The 18418-nt window shown below is 52.1% G+C and overlaps 1 protein-coding gene across 1 annotated transcript; it reads right to left on the reverse strand.

Moving 5' to 3' along the window:
• Nucleotides 1-1782: 1782 nt before the first annotated feature.
• LOC123171356 (uncharacterized) lies at nt 1783-7013 on the reverse strand. Its single transcript, XM_044588889.1, has 3 exons — nt 6872-7013; nt 2678-2752; nt 1783-2441 (listed from the first exon to the last, which is right to left on the reverse strand). The coding sequence occupies exons 1-3, from the start codon at nt 7011-7013 to the stop codon at nt 1783-1785; spliced, it is 876 nt and encodes a 291-aa protein (XP_044444824.1).
• Nucleotides 7014-18418: the final 11405 nt, after the last annotated feature.

Consider the following 18418-nt stretch of genomic DNA (forward strand, 5'->3'; position numbering starts at 1 on the left):
CAAACGGTACTCTGTAGAAGTTCATATGAGTGAATTGTTCCAGTTGTTCAATCTGCGCGACCTCGACAAATCTATGCTGAGTTGCTACGTTCTGTAAGTGATTTATTTCTACCTCATCTCGTTCTTCATTGCCTGCACTATATATATATATATATATATATATATATATATATATATATATATATATATATATATATATATTGTCCTAACTATATTGTTGCGTACGCTATTATGCAGATTGAAGATTTGGGAATGCAAAATAAGAAACATCCATGATGTTGGGTTCATTGACCCACATATCGTTAATGGACATGTGTTACAACATCACCCCGAAGACGTGGAGAAAGACTTGTACAAGTTTCTTAGAAAGCATCAACTCAAAAGTCATATTCTATTTCCTTACCATTTTGGGTGAGTGTTTCTCTCTTGTGCCCATTCTCTTTTGTTTACTCCATGCATGGTATGTCTAATCGATGAGTTATGCATGACTGTGCATGTAACGTGTCCGCAGGTTCCACTGGATTCTGCTAAATATTGAACTTCACACCTCCAGAGTTCTAATCATGGACTCTATGGATTCGGATCCAAAGCGTTGGGCCGACATGAGAAAAATGCTGCAAAAGTAATTATTTTCAATCATTTGAGCTCTATATCGATCGGTCTCTTTCGTTCATTTCCTAATATCAAGTAACTAATAACTCCCTTGTTCATTTAATTTTCTTTGCCCTGTAGGGTTTGGAGACGGTTCTCAGAAGAAATTGTCGGTGAATTCAAACATGAGCTAGATTTCAGAAGGTTAGTTAATGTGGATAAGCAGCCACCGGGGACCAATCTATGTGGATACTATGTTTGTGAGAACATCCGGAGACACACCTCTGAGCGGAAGGCATTGGATAGCGTGCCGAACGCGACGGATAACTTGCGGAGGAGGCTTAGTCCAGAAGCTCGCTTCCGACCAATTCAAGAAGAATTAGCAGGATTTTTCATGAGGGAAGTCATCAATCCTAAAGGAGAACACTATACCGAGGACGAAGAAATTTATATGCATACCCGAGATTGAAACTTGTACGAAGTTGTATATGGTCATCCATCCTAATTGTGTATGGAAACTTGTTCGAAGTTGTATATGGTCACCCGAGATTGAATATATATTATATATTCCTCTTGAATTCTTCTTGTTTGAAATTTCATATGCATGTATATAGTAGCGTAGAATATGTGTACTGAAACTTTATCAAAATTAAAATAAAACACAAAATATAATATAAAAGAAATAAAACACTCCAAACTAAAAAGAAACCAGGTTTAGGGGGGCTAAAACCCTAAACCTGCGGAGGAGCCCTTTAGTCCCGGGTGGCCACGAGAACCGGGACTAAAGGTCCTCCGCCCCGACGGACCACGGGCGTCCACGTGGACGGGCCTTTAGTCCCGGTCAGCCACAAGAACCGGGACTAAAGCCTTTAGTCGCGGTCCGTAAGAGGCGCGACTAAAGGGGGGGTCTTTAGTCGCGCATATTTAGTCCCGGTTGCACAGCCGGGACTAAAGGCTGTTGCGAACCGGGACTAAAGGGCTTTTTTCTATCAGTGGTACTGCATTAATGTATCATGACAAACAATTTCAAAATGACCCTTCTGGCGATTTAGAACTGGTCATCTGCTTTGAAAATATATAGCGTAGCTGGAGAAATATTTGCAATGGACCACTAATGTATGAGCTCGTATAATTGCCCTGCACCGTAATACCCAAGGCCCCTCGGTAGATCATTGCTAGTTTCCCATAATACTAGTACGATTTATCTCTCTGGATTTGAATCACCCACATGGAAAGAGCCACTCCGACTTGGCGCTTCACAGTATGGGTGGTCATGTCATACACGCAGTAGCTGGGAACACCGACGTGCTGACAGTCATGGCACTTACACGGGCTGGCACCGGCGACGGTCCTCTTCAGGTGCCAGTCGACGCCCAAGATGTACACACGGTTCCCTTGTGGGAATCTCGGGTAGCATTGCTCCGGCGATCCAAATGCCCTGCAGCAACTCCTGCTGAGGAACAGAACTTGGCCTCCCAGGTCCTTCACCTCCAACCACTGGCCCTCGGCCAAGCCCGCCTCGAATACCTGCAGATTCATTGCCCTCCGTTGATCATCAACCATGACACACATGGCCTTTCTGCTCCACCGTACCATCAGTAGCTTTTCCTTATCAGCTGACACTGACACAACCAGGTGGCAGACGGTGTTGTTCACGGGTTGAATGGATGGGCTCATCTTCATCACATGCTCGCAGCCATGGTGGACGAGGTCATGGGAGAAGAGCTTCCCTGAGTGCGTGACGGTGAAGATCTTGCCATGGTAAGATGCCATGTCCACGTAATCATCACCACGAGGAGAATACCATCCGTTTGGGTCGGCCGGCCAGAGAGGCGCAATCATGAAGTGTACTTGCAGTTCCCAGCAAAAAAAAACTGTACAGTTAATACTGATATATACAACATCATTAGGAATCAACATTGTGCATTTCAATAGTTATCCTACAACTGTTCCATTTGGCAATCAATTGTCCGTTTCGCACCATAAGTTTCTGACAACTGCAAAATCATCAGCCTATACACCAAATAAGTTTCTGAGGATTAGCAATGTGAAGAATTCCTGGCATTGGAAAACGGTGACACTATACCTAGGATTTCTGCATACCGGAAGAAGTCGAAGCCTTGCACGGAGAGAAGCTTCTTCTTGTCTGGATGGCTATCCACTGAAGTCGACAATCTGCCAACTAACCAGCTGTGGAACTAACTGAATCAGCTCCATCAGTGAAACCGTGGGCAGAGTTGGCCGCAGCCGCTCCACGAGACGGCGGACGGCTCGCTCCCGTCGCCGGCGCTCCCCTCGGTTAGAATGCGCTACAGTCCTGCGGCTAGATGCTTCAAGACGGGGAGGTGCCATGCGCTGCCGTCGTTTTTTTTTTTTTTTTTGAGAGAGAGAGAATGAATGCGCTGCCTTCGTGAGGCTGAGGTTTTTTTGAGGGGTCGGGGATGCGCCATGTGGGCTGGGGGCTGTAGCGCTGGGCTAGGAAGATATGCACAGGTAAAATTCCTGGGCGGGCCACGGCCCAGCTCGGCCCCTATAGGATCCGCCCCAGTCCGCTAGAGAGAGAGTGCGAGCGTGAACAGAGAGCACTAGAGTGGCGACCGGTTCGGAGAGAAAGCAGTGCCAGTGAGAAGGGGAAAGCAAGCACGGAACCTGCTGGTGCCAAGCCGCATGGGTAGGATTTTTGCGTATGATTTCTCATGTATGGCTCCTCCGCCTCCGGCGGCAAAATTTCATGTTTTGACCCTTTTGGCGTATAAAATCGAGATCTTGACTCTGGTATGGAAAATTTTCGAGATTTGACCCTTTTGTTACCGCCGGAGGACCTGGCGGTAGAGATGTACAGGCTACTGCCGCCCCTCGTGGCGGTAGGTTCCCTGACGCCGTCTGGCTGTTAACGGCCGTGTACACGTGGCAAAGGGACCTACCGCCGCTGGCTATGGCGGTAGGCTCTTGCAACCTACCGCCGGGCTGTCTGGCGGTAGGTTCCTGGATAAGGTTGTGAGGGAGGGGGCTGTGCTGCTCCCCCACCCACTCATTCACCCCACTCTTCTTTCGAGCTCAAGCTCTCTCCCCCTCTTCTCCCCCACCAAATCACCCACTAGATCCCCCTCCATTGCTTGAGATTTGGCCAGTGGATCGAGGCCATTTGCATCACCCAAGGTACCTCCCCCATTCCCCTTTCATTTGGTTGGTTCAATTCATGCATTTTGCTCATTTTGTTGGAATCACTAGTTCATGGTTTTGTTGTGGTGAAATCAATGTATATGATGCATTTAGGGTAATGTTTGTGCTTTGACAATGTATTGTGTCACTAGCATTGTTTGGGTAGTAAGAAATATCATTTAGGGTTTTGTTAGGTTAGGTATAATGACATGGTTAGGGTTAAGGTTATGGTTATGGTTATAGTTTAACTAGGGTTTTGTTAGAGTAGTTACCTCTCGAATTATAGCTCGATCTACTCCTAGGGTTATAGTTTTTGTCAAGAGGCGGTTAGGATTTTTGCCTTGGATGACCGTTATAGTAATCCCGTGACTTGCAGGATGGGATCGATCATCTTTGTTGAGACTTCCGCGGAGGTGGCGGCGAAGCGTGAACGTGCAGTCATTGAGGAAAAGATGGACTTGTGGGTCAAAGCCGTTGATGCATTGGATGCGGCTTGTAGAGATTTTTCAAAATATTATGTGACGAAGTGCGACGATGCCAGAGTTAAGTTATACCAAGTTAAAGAGAAAAATATAAGCAACCTCAAGAATGAAGAGAAAAATTATAGACGCGCTCTTGCAAGGCAAATTGCATTTTGTGGAACAAGGGATGAAGTGAATGAGATGGACTTTAACAACCCTGGCCAGATCATTGATTGGCTAGTTAGGCAACCATCATCGGCGATACTTAGTCGGGCAACTCGTTGGGCTTGGGTCCGTGAAAGAAATGATGTCATTTGTTGCAACCCCGGGCAGCCCGGACAAAGATGTCTTGTTAATGGAGTAGTAGAGGGGGTTGAAACAAATGATGTTGTAGTGTCATTTGGACTGTAATGGCATGTACCCTTATCATTTATGTAACCTATGTCATTTGAACCAGTGAGAACATTATGTAACCTAGGTCATTATAAATAAGTTATGCTTTGTGTTTGTATTGTATCATTTGATTTGAGTTATGGTTTGTTCCATTTCATGTAGCATGGAAAACATGACCCCAGAGCAGATGAAGAAAGTATATGAGAAGTGTTGTGACATTGCATCTAAGAGGCTGGCGGTAGCGTCTGAGAAGATTGTGCCGGAGCGAGAACTTGGTATCAAGAGGGAGCTTGAAGCATGGTTCAAGAGCAATGATGAGGTGTTTGCTGCCATGATGGATTTCAACAAGTATCCATTCATGGAGGAACCTTCTGATCTTAAGGAGAGAAAAGTTTTCCGTAGGGCTTGTGAAAAAAACAGAAGATACTTAATGAGCTGCATGAGAAGGAATATGCTTGCAGACATTCTGTGGCAACGGAGATCTTTTTCTCTGTGAACATAGAAGAATTCCGCGATCTGGACTTGAGAAAACCCGGACAGGTCATTGGATGGGCAATCAGACAAGGCAAGTCAGAGATTCTGGAACGCTGTGCTCGATGGGCCTGGTTCGGCGAAACGAAAGGTGTGTTGGAGAATTGGGCGGGATCGTCGGATTATCAACTGAAGCCTAATCCTGATCATGACGCACAAATTGAACGTCTTATGTGTTTTAGATCTTTTTTCCGAAGTAGAAAGTGTATGCTCGAGCTTGAGCTTTGTAGTTTGAACTCATGTCATTCGAATCTCTAGATGTTTTAAGTCAGTTGAACTAGTGTCATTTGTGGATGTAATGAACTGTGCTCAGTTATGTATGTCTTTGCTACTCGATCATTTGTGGATGTCATTTGTGGATGCTTAGTTCATAGAAGTTTGTAAGAAATGGAAAGGCAAAGGGCTACAAAATAAAGGAAGGGGGACATGGATCAGCACCCTACCGCCATAGGCTCCGGCGGTAGGGTGGCCAACCCTACCGCCCAAAATATCGCCGATTTGGTCACAGAACAAGGGAAGTTGGGTGGCCACCTTACCGCCGTGACCCCTGGGGTAGGGTGGCCAACCCTACCGCCATGAACCCTGGCGGTAGGGTGGCCTACCCTACCGTCAGATATATCGCCGTTTTGGTCACAGGAGAAGGGCAGTTGGGTGGTCACCCTACCACCATGACCACTGGCGGTAGAGTGGCCTACCCTACCGTCAGAAATGTTGCTGTTTGGGTCACAGGAAAAGGGTAGTTGGGTGGACACCCTACCACCGTAGGCCTTGGCGGTAGGATGGCCAACCCTACCGCAAAACAGGGGAGAGTTTGCGTTCCAGGAGGTTGCTATGGGGTTTAAATGCTTACCGCTAATGCCCATGGCGGTAGGCTGTCATAGCCTACCGCCGAATCCTCTGGCGGTAGGGTGCAAAGCAGAGCAGAGTTTACTCTGTTTTTCTTCGTAATCATTTGAAGACAAGTCAAGTCACAGCCCTCTAATACTGTCTCCTCGTCCACTACCGCCAAGATTCGTCTGTCCTCCACGCGCACCACTCCCGCCTCCTCGCCCACTACCACTCCTACCTCCTCGTGTGCCACCGGTACCTCCTCTTCGGGACCACTTTGACTAGTGGGATCCGGAGTGTTGGCATCGGTCCGTGGCTTTTTGGTGCATTTCCTAACATTGTGTCCCGGCTCATCACATTTACCACAACTATTGATGTCCGGTGCCTCCATGAAATGGCCGCTACCAAATTGTTTCATTCCAGTGTATCCAGCTAGGTCATCCATGTCACCCCTAAACTACTTCTTTCTTCTTCTTCCCTTTGTAGGCACCATGAGTTCAGGGTCGGGGACGATGTGTGGCCCATCATACTCAGGCCACTGTGACTGATCTAGGAAGGAATGAAACCTAGGAGCCCATGTCATCCTCGTTCGTTCCAATGTGAACTCATGCAACCGCAAGGTGGTACCATCGGATACTTTCAAGTTTATGAACCTTGCGGCGGTCATCACATGCGAGCAAGGCCAATGATACTTGTGAGGTCTCTCGCACTGACACCACCGGTCTTGAGGCGCACCTCATATGCTACTCCACCGTACGTCATGCCGTCCCTTGTTGTGCCACCTGGCTCATCGACTTGGTAGATTTGTTCTTTTTCATTAAAACTAATGATTTGTTGACGCCAAGACTTGCGCGCTTGATGCTTCAACCAATCCTCAACTTTGAAGGGAAATTCCATTTTCTCACCTATCCATTTGGCTGTCTCTTCTGAATGCCTCAGAAAATACTCGTTGAGCTTGAAGAAGGTATATTTCACTATTGCAGTGACCAGCAAAGAACGGACACCCTTGAGCACATTGTTGAAGCATTCCACCATGTTACTTGTCATGTCTCCGTATCGGAAACCTCCTTCGTCGTAAGCACGTGACCACTTATGCTTCTATGGAAAATGCCTTGTCAAGAATTCTCTCCCTCCTTTGTTCTTCTCCAACGCCTTGAATAGCTTATCATAGCGGCTTTGGAATGTGTCCGTGTTGAATGCCACACAAACATGGGTAAGATCTTTGCAAAACTCCTTACTCTTGCATGCACGGTAAAGGTTTGCCACGAAATGCCTCATGCACCAACGGTGTTGGAGCTTTGGATAGCCTGGAATGTCAACTTCTATTGCTTTGAGAATCCGATGATGGCGATCCGATATGATGCACACCTCTCTTTTGGGGCCAATCACCTTCGTCCTCACATGATCCATAAACCACTCCCAATTATCATCGTGCTCGGAAGGCACCAACGCAAATGCCACCGGCAAGACATTGTCATTGGACGAGTGGGCCATTGCTACCATCAACATGCCCTTGTACTTTCCGGTCAAGAACGTGCCATCAATTGACAACACGGGCCGGCAATGCCTAAATGCATCAATGCATTGCCCAAAGCTCCAAAAAGCTCGATGAAACACTCCCTCGATTGACTCGACCCTACGGCGCATGCCCGGGTTCCGATGAGCAATGGCTCCCAACATTCTCGGAAGAATGTTGTACGCGGCGACATAATCACCATGCAACATCCTTATAGCGTTTGCCTTGGACATCCACGCCTTTCCATACTTGACCAGGTACCCGAATCTTTCAAAGACTGAACTCATGAGGAACTTCACCTTCGCGGTTGGATCATGGGATATCTCATTCAACAATTTATAGCCTAGATACTCGGACATGAGTTGGCGGTGTCCCTTGCTTCGGTCCGCTTTCTCCGGCGGTATGCACTTGTGGGTGGCCACACAACTCTTCAACTCCCATTGCCCGGTTTCCTTGATCTTTCTTCCACGGACCTTCCATGGGCAACCTTCTTTGTCACATTTGATGGTGTAGCGCAATTTTTTGTTGGAATGACCAACAACGAACGGCCTATGGTTCCGAATGGCATAGTCACTCAACCATATCTTGAACTCTTACAAACAACCAAACTTGATCCCTTTCTTCAAATGAGCATTCTCATCCTCACCAGGTGGCCTTGGATCACCCATCCTCGGGCAAGGTGATGGTTCGACCAAGCCCAACCTCATGCCACCATCAACAACGGCCTTGTCGGCAAGACTAAGATCACGAAACAAAGAGGGTCCTCTTTCCTTGCCATTATTGACCTTCTTGTAAATTTGATTTTCTTGCGGCGTGAAACCATCCTCATCCAATTCTTCCGGTGGACCCTCATCATCCGACTCATACCTACACATATGGCTATAAGGGAGGTTCCGGTCCATGTCTTGTTGATGCACAATGACATCCAAGTCACCAATGGGATTGTAATGAATCTCTTCTTCTTCCGCATACACATCATCTTGAGCAATAGCATCTCCATCAACATGAGTAATGGTATCTTCATCAACATGAACATTTGCATGTTCATCAACATGAGCAACGGCCTCATCTCCAACATGATCATCACCTAGAAGAACTATGGCTCTAGCATTGATGTCCTCTTCATTTGGTTGGCTACTTGGTGGTTGGCTAGCCTCATTGTGGTCATACACCACGACAGCATCATGTATTGGGGAGGACACGTTCCGGTTCAAGTCGAGTAGTGGCCGAGGAACTTCAACCTTTACTTGTCTTGTGGCAAATAACTCAAGTGACTTGTCTTGTGATCCCTCAGCTTTCTCCTTATACACATCCCAATGCAATTCAGAGGTGATGGGCATACTCTTTAATCGGGATTTTACTCCCACTCCCACATCATATCGCCCAACAAGCTTCACACCATCACTTGGGTTAATCCAATTGAGGACGCTTCTCACTTTCACAACAATATCATCATAGCTCGGGCTTGTGTCAAAAACCATGGCCTCCTCCCCTTCGTCGGCATTTCCATCCATGAAAGCCGCCTTGTCCAAATAATGCACATTCACTAGTTTATCCATCTAAAAACAATGGAACAAAATTGAGTCATCCATGGACCGGTCATTTCATAAGGATGAACTATCTAAAATATAAGATTTTGAATCTAACAACTACTATACCTTAATCATAGCACTAACCCTAACTCTAACCCTAACCCTAACCTAACTAAACCCCTAACCCAAACACTTAAGCTAGCTTGCCACAACAAAGAGTGACACATATTACTTAGGTCAACCATAAATGCACCATAAATGACCCATAAATGCACAATATATGCTAAACTAGAGGAAGAACTAGGGGGTTGCAAAACTTGTTGATTCCAACAAAAGTAGATGATTTGAACCAACCAAATGAAGGGGGGATGGGGGAGGCACCTTGGGTGATGCAAATGGCCTCGATCCACCGGCCAAATCTCAAGCAATGGAGGGGGATCTAGTGGGTGCTTGGGTGGGGGAGAAGAGGGAGAGAGAGTGAGAGCTCGGGGAAGAACATGAGTGGAGTGGGTGGGTGGTGAGTGGACCCCACCAAACCTTATCTTCCAGGACCCTACCGCCAGAGACCTCGATGGTAGGGTGTCGGAGCCTACCGCCAAGGCTGGCGGCGGTAGGTCTCTTTGCCACGTTGTCGGATCTCGGGTTCCGGCAAAACCCTTAAGGTTCGAACTCTGGGGTGCGCGCGAAGTTCTTTCCCTCCTACCGATCCACGCCCTAGCTCGCTAAGATCTCGCGGATGAACTCGACGAACTCGCAACACAGAAAGACACGAGATTTATACTGGTTCGGGCCACCGTTGTGGTGTAATACCCTACTCCAGTGTGGTGGTGGTGGATTGCCTCTTGGGCTGATGATGAACAGTACAAGGGGAAGAACAGCCTCCTGAGGTTGAGGTGTTCTTGTGCTTGCCGAACTTGTGTGGGTGAGATGCCTCTGAATGAGTTATCAGATGCCCCCCTACTGTGGTGGCTAGTCCTACTTATATAGGCCCTGGTCCTCCCCCCAAATATTGAGCGGGAAGGGAGCCAACAACGGCGGCCAATTTGAAAGGGGACAGCTAGTACAAGCTATCCTGACAAAAGCGTTCTTCGCTTGCGAAAGGCTCTGGTGGTGACGCCATCTTGGGCTCCATGGTGACCTCCGTCCTGCTGGCCTGCTGGTCTTGGTCTTGTTGCACTGATATGGAAACCTTTGCCTGATGCCTCGGTACTCCGCGCTGCGCTTGCCCCCTTGGCACCAAAGAGGAAACAAGGACGCTGCGCGCGCTGGCGCCCGCCTGGTGTCGATCGTCATGGCTCACGTCACGAGAGCCTCGCGAGGTTTGCCCCGCCTTGATATCTCCGCTCCTCGCGAGACAGCCTGGTGAGGCCGCTCCTGAGGAGGTCTTGCGTCGTCCGCCTCGCGAGGCTTGGCCCCTCGCGAGGGTCTCGAATGCCTTGTCGACGAAGATGGTCCGTACGGCCTGCTAGCATAGCCACGCCGTGGGCCGCAGGCAGGCAAGTCTAGGGACCCCCGTTCCCAGAACGCCGACAGTAGCCCCCGGGCCCAAGGCGCGCTCAGGCTTGGCCTCGAGGCAAAGACAAAGGGCAAGTGCGGTGCGCCGCGGGCCCCAATAGCCTGCGGCCTTGGTCGACGCTTGGCGGTTGATTGGACGTGGGCGTCTCCGCTTCCCCACGCTGCCTTAGAATCCGCCTGGCTACGCGGCCCCCGCAACCTACACAGTTATTCCTCCATCGCCCGCACCTTGCTTCCCCAATCTCTCTGCTCCCTCAAAACTCTGCTTCTCCTCTCCAATCTGACCTGCCTCCTGCCCGCTCCATCGCCATGGCGCCGGAACAAGCAGACAAGGGGAAGAAGCCCCTGTGCTCGCCGAGTGCGCCTCCGGCCGTCGAGCCTGCGGTCGGTCGATCCTTGGTGCTCAACGACGAGGCCATGGACAAGGTGCACCCCATGCTTGCTTCCAGTTTCAACGAGTGGGGGGAGACGGTGGCTTGGCCCGCGTCTCGCCCTCGCATTGCCCGGGCAGCCACTGAGGTCCCAATCTTCATAGATGCCCTCTGGGCTGGCCTGATTCCTCCCTTCTCCACCTTCTTCAACGCTGTGCTCGAGCATTATCAGATCCACATGTTGCATCTTGACCCTCAATCTGTGACTCTTCTCATTGTCTTCGCCTTTGTGTGTGAAGCCATGGTGGGCATCGCCCCCTTGGTGGCCCTCTTCCGCCATTTCTTCTCATTGCATCTGACTGACCCTCGGCAGAGCTCGAGGTGCGTGAGCTTCTAGGCCGTGGCCACGACAGCGAGCGCGGGGATCGACTTTGAGCTTCCTCCATCCACGAGCGAGTTTCGGACACGATGGGTGTTTGTCGATGCCGGTGTGCTCAGCCCTCTGCTCCATGCTCCGCAAGGGCCTGCTGTTCCCAACTCCAGTTGGGGCCACCAGAGGCTCGCGAGCCCCCGTCTCATTCCCGTCTGGCTCAGGCTGAGGAGGCTGAAGGACCGCGGCGTGACTGTGCCTATGGTGGTGAAGGAGTTCGTCAAGCGCCGAGTCGCTCCGCTTCAGCGCCATTCCCGCCCGATGTGGAACTTGCTCAGCAGTCAGGACCATATGAGGTTTCAGGAGGAGGGACTTCCTCTTACGACGTGGCAAACGGTGCTTGCGGCCCTGACGGGTGCCCCTCTGCCGGACGACATGCCCAGGAAGAGCTGTCTGCTGTACCGCTGCGAGAACAAGGCCAAATTTGCCGAGAGCATGCCCTCCTTTGATGAGTGGGGGCTGCGCCCGATCGGCCTAGTGGAGCCCCGCGAGAACCCCGTCGACGTGGTCCCCTTCCTCGCCGCCGGTGCCGAGCTCACCCCAAGTGACGGTGCAGGAGGGCGAGCTCCGACGGAGGCCGGTGGCCCAAGTGCTAAGGAGCACATGCCGCGTGGTGATCCTGGGGCGTCGTCCTCGGGAGCTTGCGATCCCTCCCCTGGGGCGGCGGTTACTGAGGCGACGCAGCATGCGGTTCCCGAGTTCAAAGCCCCGGAAGCCTCGGGAGGTCGTGGTGAGACGGCGCCCGACTGTTCACCGCAGCCGGGCACCCCTGAAGTTGTCCCTCCAAGCTCTTCTTCGTCCTCGCCACGCGCTGGCTGCCACGTCTAGCGTTTCGGTCGGCTTTGTGTGGACTTCGAGGAGCTCCGCAAGAGGAAAGGATCCCCGAGTGGCAACAGCATCTTTGGGCTGTTGAAGCGGCGAAAGTACTTCGCTGTAGACGAGTAAGTACTGCACCTTGCGATTTTTTGATTGCTGCTTTCCTTCCTGACGCTAGCTCTTCAGGACCCCTTCCGCCAGGGCCGTTGGGTCCCTCGTGAAGCAATCCCCGCCTTCCTCGGCACCCGCGTCAGCCTTGAGTACCCCGAGCTTGCACGTCGCGCCCGGAGCAGGGCCGGCCGAGGGGGTGCGCTCGCCTTCTTGGTGCCTTGAGTCTGCGGCCCCGTGGTCCTTCCTTCACGGTTCAGCTTGGAGCTTGGCGGGCATCCCCCGGGCCCCTCCTTTGGTCATGGATGGCAGCTGGTTGGCTTTGGCCTGCAGCTCTTCTTCAAGCGGCGGGCCCCGACTGGCCGGGGCCCCTCATGAGGTCGGGCCGGCGCCTGGAGCGGCACCATTCCCCAGCCCCCTGCCGAGAGGGGGGGCGCCACCGCTCGCCCCGCCCTCAGCCCCAGTGGCGGAGGACGAGGTGGGGCGTGCGCTGGAGCCTGAGCGCGGGCGGAGCGTCGTTCGTCATGAGCTCTTCCAGGAGGCGATGGGCGCGATGAGTCGGCTGGGCGAAGAACTTGCGGGTGTCGACTCGCCTCTTGAGGCTGCAGGCCTTCGCCTGGCGGATGAGTGGCATAAGCTGAGGGTGGCCGTCAACCTGGGCCGCTACCAGCATGATCTTGACAATGCGAAGGCCGAGGCATCCCTCAAGGTTTCCCGCAAAGCTTGCTCCCGAGCCTTGGAGGAGGCTCGCGAGGCTGACCGCCGTCGCGAGGCTGCAGAGAAGCGCGCGTGGGAGCTCCAGGCCTGGAGTGCGTCCCTCGAGCACCAGGTGGAGGCGCGCAGAGCCACCCTTGCGTCGCTGAGGGGGACGCCCGCAGAAGAAGAGGAGGTCTGGAGGCGTGAGGAGGCGCTGGCTCTGGAAGCCGTGGAGCACAGCAATTGAGCTCGAACAACTGGAGACGACGGAGCGTCAAGTTGCTCAGGCGGAAGATGCCGTCGGGGCTCGCGAGGCCAAGGTCCAGGAGGAAGTCGATCGTCAGGTGGCCCGGGTTCGCGCGGATCTTGAAGGTCGGTACGACTTGAAGCTGAAGCTCGCGGGAACGGAGGATGCGGGCAGGGCCGCTGCCCTCTGTTGGGGATCGTTGCAGAAATTAAAAAAATTCTACGCATCACCAAGATCAATCTATGGTGTTTACTAGCAACGAGAGGGGAGTGCATCTTCATACCTTTGAAGATCGCGATGCGGAAGCGTTGCAAGAACGCGGTTGGAGGAGTCGTACACGTAGCGATTCAGATCGCGGAAGAATCCGATCCAAGCACCGAACAACGGTGCCTCCGTGTTCAACACACGTGCAGCCCGGTGACGTCTCCCGCGCCTTGATCCAGCAAGGAGGAGGGAGAGGTTGAGGAAGCAGGCTCCAACAGCAGCACGACGGCGTGGTGGTGGAGTGGCAGTTCTCCGGCAGGGCTTCGCCAAGCTCACGCGGAGGGGAGAGGTGTTGGGGAGGGGAGGGGCTGCGCCTTGGATGTGGTGCTGCAGCCCTCCCTCCACCCCTCTATTTATAGGGAGAAGGGGGAAGGGGTCCGGCCCCTCTAGATGAGATCTAGAGGGGGCGGCGGCCAAGGGGGAGGGGGCTTGCCCCCCAAGCAAGGGGGCGCCCCCCTTTAGGGTTCCCCCCAACCCTAGGCGCATGGGCCCTAGGGGGGATGGCGCCCAGCCCACTTAGGGGCTGGTTCCCTTCCACCTACAGCCCATAAGGCCCTCCGGGGCAGGTGGACCCTCCCGGTGGACCCCCGGAACCCCTCCGGTGGTCCCGGTACAATACCGGTATACCCCTGAATATTTCCGGTGACCGTATGATGACTTCCCATATATAAATCTTCACCTCTGGACCAATCCGGAACTCCTCGTGACGTCCGGGATCTCATCCGGGACTCCGAACAACATTCGGTAATCACATACAAACCTTCCTTATAACCCTAGCGTCATCGAACCTTAAGTGTGTAGACCCTACGGGTTCGGGAATCATGCAGACATGACCGAGACACCTCTCTAGCCAATAACCAACAGCGGGATCTGGATACCCATGTTGGCTGTGACGCCCTCGATTCAATCGTACACTAATCATACACGCAAATGTGTACGATCAAGATCAAGGACTCACGGGGAGATATCACAACACAACTCTAGACACAAATTAAAAAAACAAGCTTTATATTACAAGCCAGGGGCCTCGAGGGCTCGAATACATAAGCTCGAATACACAAGAGTCAGCGGAAGCAACAATATCTGAGTACAGACATAAGTTGAACAGGGATGCCTTAAGAAGACTAGCACAAAAGCAACACGATCGAAGAGGCACGGCCTCCTGCCTGGGAGCCTCCTAACTACTCCTGGTCGTCGTCGGTCTCCACGTAGTAGTAGGCATCGGCGGTGGCATCTGGCTCCTGGGCTCCGACATCTGGTTGCATCAACCGGAAAGAAGGAGAAAGGGGCAAAGGGGGAGCAAAGCAACCGTGAGTACTCATCCAAAGTACTCGCAAGCAAGGATCTACACTACATATGCAACATTATCAAAGGAAGGTTGTATATGTGGACTGGGCTGCAGAAATGCCAGAATAGAGAGAAGGCCTAGTCCTATCGAAGACTAGCATCTTCTGGAAACCACCATCTTGCAGCAACAGGAGGGAGTAGAGTAGCATAACTAAAGTAGTAGTAGTGTTATCAACCTCGGCCAGAGATCCTTTCTCGACTCCCTGCGAGAAAGCAATCCCAGAGCCATACTATCCAGTTATCATCACAATCCATTACTCATCACAAGTATCCAGTTCTAGTTGTATCGATCGGGATACAACCCCAAGTGTCCGTTACCGTAGGACAGGCTATCGATAGATGTTTTCTTCCCTGCAGGGGTGCACCAACTTACCCACCACGCTCGATTAACTCTGGCCGGACACACTTTCCTGGGTCATGCCCGGCCTCGGCCAAACAATACGCCGCAACCCGACCTAGGCTTAATAGAGAGGTCAAGCACACCGGACTAAACCTATACCCCTAGGGGTCATGGGCCATCGCCCCGGGAACTCCTGCACGTTGCGTGGGCGGCCGGTGAGCAGACCTAGCTACCTCCTTAAAAAGGTAGGAGCTTACCAGTCCAACCCGGCGCGCGCCGCTCAGTCGCTTGACGTCTATTAAGCTTCGGCTGATGCATACGACGCAGAACGCCCATACTATGCCCACGTGATGGTTAGTGCGATCGGGCCAGAGGCCCCTCGGATCAAATATCCAAACCGTTAGTGTGTTGTTAGTGCGGTCACGAGCAGAGACTCACGAAAGATGTGACCCCGTCGCCCCGTCTCGAGGACTTGCGGCAAGGGCTAAGAATGCCCGGCCACGCCTCGTATTCAACTCTCGGGTACCCTCCAGGTCAACCCGTCTCCACATCACTCGCGGGTACCCCTCAGGGTCGACCCACCTTTCCAAGTAACAGTTGTAAAGTCCAAGTATCCGTGTGTCCAAACATCAAGGGGAAAACCCGAGGAATCACCCCCGGTGGATTCCACTCGATGTAATCATCAAGGTGAACGTAAGAGGAATCACCCCCGAGGTTCACACTTGAGGGGTTGCACGACAGAGTCGTATCGGAAGTGGTTAAGGCGGAATCACCCTCGATGACCACGACCGAATAGCTACTCTACAGGGTTAACATCAGAAGTGATGTAGAGGTCTCACCCTCGGCACTCGATAGTAACCCAGCAGTGTCGAGCAACTAAGGGGAAAGTGATGTGCGATGCCGGGGCCTGGTCTTCGATCCCGTTGATCGGGTCTTCGATGATGAAGCAGGGGCAACAAGGTCAAGGTGGGGTCACTGATGGATCACTAACCAACCTATACTAAGCAGTTTAGGATAAGCAGGTAAGGTACAATGAGCAGGTTACAAAAGCAGGCTATGCATCAGAATAGGAGCAAACAATAACAGTAGCAAAATCTAATGCAAGCATGAGAGAATGGAATGGGCGATATCGGGATGATCAAGGGGGGCTTGCCTGGTTGCTCTGGCAAGGAGGGGTCGCCGTCGACGTAGTCGATCACCGGGGCATCATCGGCCTCGGGGTCTATCGGAGAGAATAGGGGGAAGAAACAGTAAATATAAGCAAACAGATGCAACGCTAAGCATGACATGACGATATGCGGTGCCGGGTGTGACCTAACGTAAGGCTACACGATATAGGTGAAGGGGAAATTCAACCGAGAATATTTTCCCGGTTCCGGACCTGTGTCAGACAGATGACCGGAGGGGGAATGTTCCATGTTCAGATAGCTAGAGGCATCCGACTGATGAATGGACCACGTATTCGGATTCGTTGGATTTTTCTGAGCAACTTTCATATAGAAAACATTTTCATCCGAGTTACGGATTATTTTCTATGAATTTTCAAAGATTAAACCATATTCTGAATTTATTTAAAATAACAGAAAAGGAAAATATGACGTCAGCAGGGTGTCAGCATGACATCAGCAAGTCAAAAGACCCACTGACTGGTCAAACTGACCAGTGGGTCCCACCTGTCAGTGTCTAATTAGGTTAATTAAATTAGCTTAATTAACTTCGTTAATTAGGGGGGGTGTGGGCCCCATCTGTCAGTTACATGGGCCGGTCCAGTCAGCAGAGCTGACCGGTCAACAGGCCGGCCGGGCCCCTGGGGCCCACGGGTCAGTAACCTAGGTGGTGGCTCGGGGGTGGCCCACACGGCGCCAGCTCAGCGGAGCTGCCGGAGTGGCTCCGGCGAGCTCGTGCGCGGCGTCCGAACGGTCGGAAATCGCCTACGGTTCACCATTTCGCGTGCCACGACTTGCGTTCGAAAGCTAGGAGGGAGCCGCGTCGAATGGTGCTGCTAGACTACGCCGGGGAGGCCGGAAACGTCGCCGGCGTCGAGCTTGGCGGCAGTGGCTTTCGGGCGTGCTCGCGCTCGTCGCTGCAGGGCACGGCAAGGACCGTGGGAAGTGGCGTTGGACTGCTGGGAGCGTGCTGAGCACGATGACGTGCTCATCCGAGCTGGATGGAGAGTGTGGACACGGCGACGAGTACGGCGGCGGAGGCGCGCTACGGCCAGGACGGTAGCTACGGCTAGGGGCGCGGTGAGGCGAGGAAGGAGAGGGGAGAGGACGGAGTGGAGCTCACCGAGCGGTCAAGAAAGACCCTTGGTGGCTTAGGAGCAGCAGAGCTCGCCGGGGAGGAAGGGGATCGCCGGCGGCCGTCGAGGAAGAAGACGATGTGTGCGGCGATAGTGGAGCTCCCCCGCTCTGATCCAAGGGCGTAGGCGACGTAGGTGAAGGCGACGGCGCTACTGGACATGCGCAAACGGCGCGGGGTGGCCGGCGGCCGCGCCTATGGCGAGGACTAGGCGACGGTGTCGTCGGCCCTTCTCCAAATCCGCGGAGAGGGAGAGGGGGAGAAATGGATGAGGACACCAGGGGGAGTGGGGTGGTGCAAGTGGAGGCGGGGATCGAGGAGGCGAGGAGGCGCAGGCCTTATCCCCTCGCCCAGGCGTCGCCAGCGAGGCGGGTCCGGCGGGGACGGCGTCTGTAGCGACTCGGGTCATGGAACAGTGCGAGGGGAGGAGACGACCGGGGAGGGGGAGTGGGCTGGCCAGCTGGAGTGGGCCGGCCCAGGTGGGTGTAGTCCAGGGAGGGGGGGTTGCTCTCTCTCTCTCACCCTTTTCCTTTTCTTTTAGTTTTTCTTTTTATTTTCAGCAGCTTTTGCATTTTCTTTTTAGCCAATAATGACTTTGCAAAATTATGCCACTGGCCAAAACAATTTCAAAGAATTAAAGTGCACTGCCACAAAAATATTGTGAGACTTTTGAAATAGTTTGCCAATTTTATAAATTAAAAAGGCATTTAATTTATTGCTTAGGTCACTGTTTTAAGTAGTTTAGGCCACCCAAACCCTTTGCAAAAATGTTGGTTCACCACCAATATTAGTTTTGGATTATTTGGCACATGATGAACATTTTAGTTTTCATGTTTGAGCAATTTTGAATTTCACTCATAATTTGAAATTGAATTCAACTGGAATTTAAAAAGAGAGAGGAGAAAATGATGATCAAACACTTGTTTAGCAAAATGATTAACTTAACCCCAGGGGTTACTGTAGCATCAT

This window comes from Triticum aestivum, chromosome 7D (assembly GCF_018294505.1).
Source record: "Triticum aestivum cultivar Chinese Spring chromosome 7D, IWGSC CS RefSeq v2.1, whole genome shotgun sequence".
In the NCBI taxonomy this organism is placed as follows: domain Eukaryota; kingdom Viridiplantae; phylum Streptophyta; class Magnoliopsida; order Poales; family Poaceae; genus Triticum; species Triticum aestivum.